The sequence below is a fragment of the Sprattus sprattus genome, assembly GCF_963457725.1.
Source record: "Sprattus sprattus genome assembly, contig: scaffold_153, whole genome shotgun sequence".
NCBI classification, from domain to species: domain Eukaryota; kingdom Metazoa; phylum Chordata; class Actinopteri; order Clupeiformes; family Clupeidae; genus Sprattus; species Sprattus sprattus.
In genome coordinates, this window is record NW_027666850.1 from 25,001 (window position 1) to 32,500 (window position 7,500).

Below are 7,500 nucleotides of genomic sequence, written 5' to 3' on the forward strand. Positions count from 1 at the left end.
CTGGACTTTGAGCTGCGATATGAAACATCAACCAGCAGCCTGCACTGCACCCTCCAAAGAGCAAAGGTACACACACACAAACACACACACACACACACACACACACACACACACACACACACACACACACACACACACAGACACACAGCCACACAAACACATACACACACTTACACACACACTTACACACACACACACACACACACACACACACACACACACACACACATACACACACTGACACACACACACACACACACAGCCACAGATAAACACACACAGCCACACGTACACATACACACACACACTCGCAAAAGCACACACACACAGCCACACGTAAAAATACACACAAACAGCCACACTGTTACCCTGATAAAGTTACCAGACCATGAGCCCTATTTTAACGATCAGAAACGCAAATAGGACAGCGCCAAACGCAAGTAGCTGTGTGGGCGGCTCTATGGCGCATTTGCTATTAAAACGGCGGAAAAAACACACTTGCGTCCGGTGCAAATGTCAAATGGGTTGGTCCAAAGGAGGTTACTCAGCCATAGGTGTGGTTTGGGCGTAATATGCAATAAACCAATCAGAGCGTCATCTCACATTCCCTTTAAGAGCGAGGAGCGCATATTCCATAGCGGCTTGTTATTATAATGGCGGAATTACCTGGAAGAAGACCGTGAGGCCACCAGAACGTGTGTTACCAGAAGCAATCACGGCAATATTTTCCCATGCTTGTTTGGAGAAATGTTTCTATTTTTCATTTCTCTTTTGTATTTTTTTTAGTTACTAGCATTCGTTTTTTGGTGGCAACATATTTGAAATAAAAGTCACAAAAACATACTTTCCGATGTTTTGGGTTCACCCTCACTGAATCACTAGGTTATGTATGCATGGTAATAATATTGCAATTTGCTTAAGCAATACTCTGGAGATGGCAATGGTTTGCTTACCTCATTATAGAGGAAGTAGCGCTTCTGTCAGGTGAGCTCTCCTCTCTCGTGCTGCTGCTGGGGCATTTGGGTTTAATGGCATCGGCACATGCAGTTCAACCTCACGTCTTCTAAAGTCCTCTAATCTATCCTCATTTATGTCATTGACACATCCATGATTCATGGCAATGTTTCGTAAAAGCTGTGTGTGTGTGTGTGTTGCCCAGTAGGGACTGAAGCCATGTGTGTGTGTGTGTGTGTGTGTTGCCCAGTGCGGACTGAAGCAGTGTGTGTGTGTGTGTGTGTGTGTGTGTGTGTGTGTGTGTGTGTGTGTGTGTGTGTGTGTGTGTGTGTGTGCGTGTGTGTGTGTGTGTGTGTGTGTGTGTGTGTGTGTGTGTGTGTGTGTGTGTGTTGTACTGTAGGGACTTAAGCTGTGTTTGTGTGTGTGTGTTGCACTGTAGGGATTGAAGCCCATGGATTTCAATGGACTGGCAGACCCCTATGTCAAACTGCACCTTCTGCCTGGTGCCTGTAAGGTGAGCACACACCTCTCACTCTCTCTCACACACACACACACACACACACACACACACACACACACAGACACACAGACACACAGACACACACACACACACACACACACACACACACTCACTTCAGACACGCACATACACAGCTCACACATACATACCTCCCTCTCTCACACACACGTACACACCTCACACACACAAACACACACCTCACACAATCCTCTCTCACACACTCACACCTCACACACAGACACATACACACCTCACACACACACATATCTATCACACACACACACCGCTCTCACACACCACACACTTAAACGTATCTCTCTCACACACATACCTCTCTCTCACACACACACACAAATTCACCCACACACACGGCACATGTATTAACAAATAACTTGAAAAGATCGATTTAGTAAGAGTTTGTGTCGGCCTTTATATTAACGTGAGGTATGTGTGTGGTGAGTGTGTGTGTTGCGCTCACTATATCACGGGTGCGCCATAGCAATTAAATGCAGGTGGATAAGTGGGAAGTTCACGTACCTGAGTTACCCGAATTGAAATGTCGACCAATAAAATCCCAAATGCATGTTAAAATCCACTGTTGAACGAGCACGGGTTATAAACGGGAGCGCGCACGTAGTTTAACTGCCGTCTTGTTAGGAGAGATACGCCACCGGTAAACTGCTAGTTCCATTCATTAAACTTTGGATTAAACTTGTTTGTTTGCGTTGGGTTCGTATGCTTGTTGACTTGCTTTAGTCACGCTGTCAAACATTGTTTGGGATCTTATGTTTAACGTTATCGGCTTGATAGTCTTCGTGATTATATTCCAGCGAGTGTTTAAATTATAGCGCTTTCATTGTCACGAGTTTACTTTCTGTTTCGCATAGTTGCTTGCATAGCAGGCTGGGTAATGTAGTTAACCGCTGTGTGTTGGTAACGGTTTGATGTGCTACATTGCTATTTAAAACTACATTCACTGGTTTGCACTTAGGCCAGCAAACTGAATACTTTTCTGGACTGTGTTAATGCGTAACATTGACACTTGTGCATTTAATTTAAGCAATGTGGCTTGTGTGTGGAAATGTAGTGTTTAATATTTAATGTGCAGTATTGCTTATGTGTGAAGTTGTTGCATTGCTGTGGTTATTTATAAAACTAAACACTAATAATATTGTAGTTTATGGATATATTGTGTGTAATTATATGATATATTTATTTATATACATTTACATTATTATTTACATTATTCAAAATTAATCATAAAAGATGTATGTGGTTATGAGTACTGCTGTTTACACCTTAAGCCTTTCTATTCCACAGGTTTATAACCTGCTATTTGTGGACAACTGTATAAGAAACTAAAGTTGAATAAAACTACAAAGAGTTATAACAACGTGTCTTCTCCTAACTCCCCGTTCGGTGGGGAAAATCTTAAAGAACCGAACAGTTATAAACCGAGGCCCACTGCACTGGATTGAGTGCAGCAAGAAGCAGCTACGGACTTCCTCATTAAGGAGACTCAATTAGTCCATGACCGGCTGGCCTCTCACTTCTTTGACTAACCACAAGTTTACTATTAATCAAACTGCCCGTTGATTAGGAATAAAAGAGTGTGCCTACACATTGGCAGTGACAGCTCTCCAGTCAACATAAAGGGAGTAACAATGGCAAACTTGGAGAAACTCAAAAGTGTGCGATCAAGAGCACAGGCCTCATTCACAAAAAGGGCTCACATTCTCACCAAACAGGGACTCTTGGAACCGACTGAAATTCTCAGAGAATGGAAAAGTTTCCGGATGGATTTTTCTAAGGTCACAGATGCGGGACATGAGTATGCCGAAGCTCTGAGGGAGTCAACAGATGAGGAGAGAGTAGCATCTGCTGACCAAATTGATGTGAAGACAGCGGAGTGTGAGGACAAGTTCCTTGAAGTAAAGAGAGCTACCCAGGAAACCTTTTGGACCGGCTATGCAGAGGAGGCGTTCTTTAAGCAGGCCAAAACAGCTGAGTCAGCCATCACTCAGGCAGAGGAGGAGGAAGATAATCCTCAAAGGTCAATCAAGGACCGCAGAGTGAGAAACAGGGGTCTTGAAAGAGAGGTCGCTGAACTCAGAGAAATGCTGTTTGAGTGGAAGGAGTTGGTTCCTGGTGCAAAGACATTAGATCTCAGGACACGCCACAAGGCGCTTAAAAAGAGAGTCCTGGCTCTGTCGGACAAGCTAGAGGAGGATGGTGCAGACCAAGTGAAGGGTAGAGAAAGAAACCCGGGAGATGATGGTAGGGTGAATGTTGATCCGCTTACAGATTATTCTCTCCTCTCCCTCCCTGAAATGTCTCCCGATCTCAAGCTGAAGCCCAAAATGGAGGCAAAGGCCCCAAACATGAGCACCCGCCCCCTTTTACAGCAAGGCAGCCCAGCAATGGTCGAGAGAAATGCTGTCAAGCCTCAGATCAGTCTTGAGAGAGCACGGCTACCCACTTTCAATGGTGACATAAGAGACTATTACCGTTGGAAGACTGAATGGGGGGATTTGCAAGAGTTGGGTAACCCACAAGGTGCGGAATGTGTTAAGAAGTTTCACTTATTAAATAGTCTTCATGAAAATGTCAAGAAGGATCTCGTCCTATCTAGCTGTGGATCCGCCGATGACCTATTCAGGCTGTTAGACAGCAAATATGGGAATAAGTAAAAAATTGTCCTAATGATCACAAATGACGTTCAGTCTCTTCCCCCTGTCAAGAGTAACAATCCCAGAAGAACCATTGAGTTGATCCAGGCTGTGGAAAGAGCGCTGTGCAACCTCCAGATCCTTGGTGAAGAGGACGCTGTAAAGAACCGTGTTGTAGCTCAATCCATTGAGAGCAAACTTCCTAGCTCACTCAAGAAGGACTGGATTACGCACAAAACTAATCCAGCAAACAAGTTCTCGCGATTGGATCACTTTGATTGCCTCCTGGAGTTCTTGAAGAAGCAGGAGGAGATTCTTGAAGAGCTGGATCAGTTGGAACCAAGCAGTACAGACTGCTTAGATAAAAAAGAGAGGAAGGCTTTCACTAAGACCACAGTAGGTCAGAAGGACGACCATCCCAGATGTACTGTCTGTGACGATGACTCCCATGCTGGCAAGTTATTTGCGTGCAAAGTCTTCAGACAGCAAGATCTTTCAAATAAAAAAGCCCATTTGAAGAAGCTGGAGTTATGCGACAAGTGTCTATGGCCCCACCCCAAAGATGGGAAAGGATGCACAACCAGATACCTCTGCCCAAAAGCCGACTGTAAGAAAGGAGGTGTGTCAGACCATAATTACCTTCTGTGCCCTAAGCCACTGACTCCAAAGAAGGACCGCAACAGTGAGGAGAAAAGCACTGTAAAACCTGGAGGAAAGAAACTTGGCCTAACCGACAGGCAAGAGGAGTTTTTGGCAGAGCTTACTCCAGAACAGAGAGAGAAGTACAAGAATGCTTTCTCAAACAAAACTTCCTCAACTGTACGGGCCAAGGCAGGAGATGGACTGCAAGAACATCCAGTGGTGATGATGCTGATGGAAGTGACAACAAATTCAGGTTGCCTTATTGGTACCTTAATCGACCTCGCATCGGACACCAATTATATCACCAATGAAGCAGCCGATCGCCTTGGGTTATGTGGTGAGAACATCAGACTTATAGTCCATGGAGTTGGGGGAATGAGGAAAACTGTTCTGACCAAAAGGTATTCCCTGCGGCTGAAGGTGAAGGCATCCAAGGGAAAAGTGGCAGAACATAGAATCCTCTGCTATGGCCTGGAAAACATTGCGGAAGTGACCCAACCAGTCACTGCTGAGCAACTGCAGAAGTTTTTCCCCAATGTAGCCAGAGACGAACTGGTCCGTCCCACAAAGATTGATCTCCTTATTAGTCACCGGGAAGGCCGTCTTGTTCCCCAGCCAACCAGGATTGTGGGAGACCTCGTCCTCTGGGATGGCCCACTGGGAAAGACGGTCGGGGGAACCCATCCCAATCTCATGGAAACAGTCGACCTGCCTGTGTACCGCTCTGAAACTCACCTGGCTAGGACAATGAGATCGGCCTCAATGGCATATAGAGAGACCATCATACCTCAAGAGGAAGGGAATGCGCTTGTCCGAAACACCGCAAACACCAACAAAGAGGTCTTCGGGTGGTTAAGATGGGATAGCATCGGAGCGGCGTGCAGTCCTCAATGTGGCGGTTGCAAGTGTGGCAGGTGCCCTCCTGGAGGGAAAGAAATGACCCTCAAGGAAGAACGGGGCCTGGAAAAAATAAAAGAATGTTTAACATATGTTTTGGCAGACAAACACAGTAACTCTCCCCACTGGGATGCAGCCTATCCCTGGAAGGCAGACATCACAACACTGCCAGACAACCGGCAGGCTGTAGAGGCAACCTTCAGAAACACTGAGAAACCTTGGGTCCTGTCACACCAAAGTGGGAGGGGTGGAGCCTCTGCTGAAGCAACTTCTGACTCTAGTGCAGAAATAACTGTACCAAGAATCCTGGTACTGCCCAACCAAAGGCATGATGAGGAGAACAAAGCACTTGGGGTCGGTTATGAGCCTGAGACGGATAAGCTAAGGTTGCTGACGTCCATCAACTTTTCCAAGAGAAGAGGGAAAATGAGAACGGGACTCAACCTCAGCTTGGAGGATGTCAGGGAAGGAACACCAAATCCCCTTAGCCGACGCATTCTTCTCAGCCAGATTGCATCATTGTATGACCCGATTGGTCTCGCTTCACCAACCAAACAGAAGGGAGTGATGTTGGTGCGAGAATCATTCCAGGAAGCTGGAAAGGACAATCCATCTAAGGATACATGGGACATCCCTCTCTCACCAAAACTTCGAGAAGACGCCATAACGCTCTTTGAAGAATACGTGAGACTTGGCCAGGTCAAGTTTGAAAGGAGTCTCACACCGCCTGGAGCCAAAGACCCACCAACAGGGATCACCTTCTCAGACGGGAGCGAATCCTCCTATGGAGCTGTGCTCTACCTGCGGTGGGAAACCCAAGAAAAAGTTGTGGTGAAGTTGGTGGAATCCAAGGCAAAACTTACCCCTCTTGATCAAAAGGGAGATGTGATCAAGGCGGAACTATGTGGTGCAGTCTTTGCTACCCGCCTTAAAAAGTACTTTGTGAAACACTGCCACATTCAAGTCAAGAGATGGATTCACTTTGTAGACAGCCAAACAATCCTGGCAGCAATCCAAAAGGACAGCTACGGCTACCAGACCTTTTTTGCTAATCGAATCGGCGAGATTCAGAAAGCCGGCCAGGTAGAAGATTGGAGGTGGATTGAAGGCAAACAAAACATTGCTGATATCCTTACCAGAGGTGCAACTCCTGAGAAACTCAATGAGGAGTCAGAGTGGCAGAAAGGCCCTGAGTTCCTGAAATTGCCTGAAACCGACTGGCCTATGAAGATGGCCAGTGAGATTACATCCTCTGCTGCTGAGGATGTCGGAAAACTTCAGCGGAAAGCCTTCTCAGCTGTGATCACAAGGGCCCAGTCAAAAGACAGAACTGGCCCCCACAAGCCTGACATCAAAGCAGAAATCAAGCATGAGGGAGCTGACAGAAGACCGACATCATCAGCTGCCCTGTGTGCAACAACAAGGCCTTGGGCTATTGGACTGGCACGCCTTGTGGAACCTCAACGCTTCAGTTCCCTGTCCAAGCTGTGTGGTTCTATAGCCTGGATCTGACGAGCTGCAGAAACCTGGTTGAGGAGATTCCAGGCACCAGATTCATCAAAGTGGGAGGCAAACCATGCAATCCTAACCATTGAGGAAAGGGCGCAAGCTTTCCAGGACCTGGTCCTCGCAGCCCAAGATGGCAGTCCGTTCCTTGACTCAACACTAAATCGTTTAGTGGTCAACAAGGACGAGTATACAGGAATCCTTGTTTGTGGAGGACGAATCCAGTCATGGAATGAAGATGGAACAGCGGTTCCTTTAATCCCGTTTCGTTCATGGCTTGCAACCCTGCTGGCAAGAGAAGCCCATGACGAG

The 7,500-nt window shown here is 46.5% G+C and overlaps 1 protein-coding gene across 1 annotated transcript in view; it reads left to right on the forward strand.

The window, feature by feature from the left end:
- LOC308382593 (double C2-like domain-containing protein alpha) overlaps positions 1-7,500 on the forward strand; it is a gene marked incomplete at both ends in the record, with an annotated part of 18,902 nt that overhangs the window by 1,159 nt on the left and 10,243 nt on the right. The window contains 2 exons of the mRNA XM_080860988.1: positions 1-66; positions 1,394-1,468. The exon at positions 1-66 is cut by the window's left edge and continues 14 nt beyond it. Coding sequence (XP_080717114.1) covers positions 1-66; positions 1,394-1,468 — 141 coding nt within the window. The remainder of the gene's footprint in view (positions 67-1,393; positions 1,469-7,500) is intronic.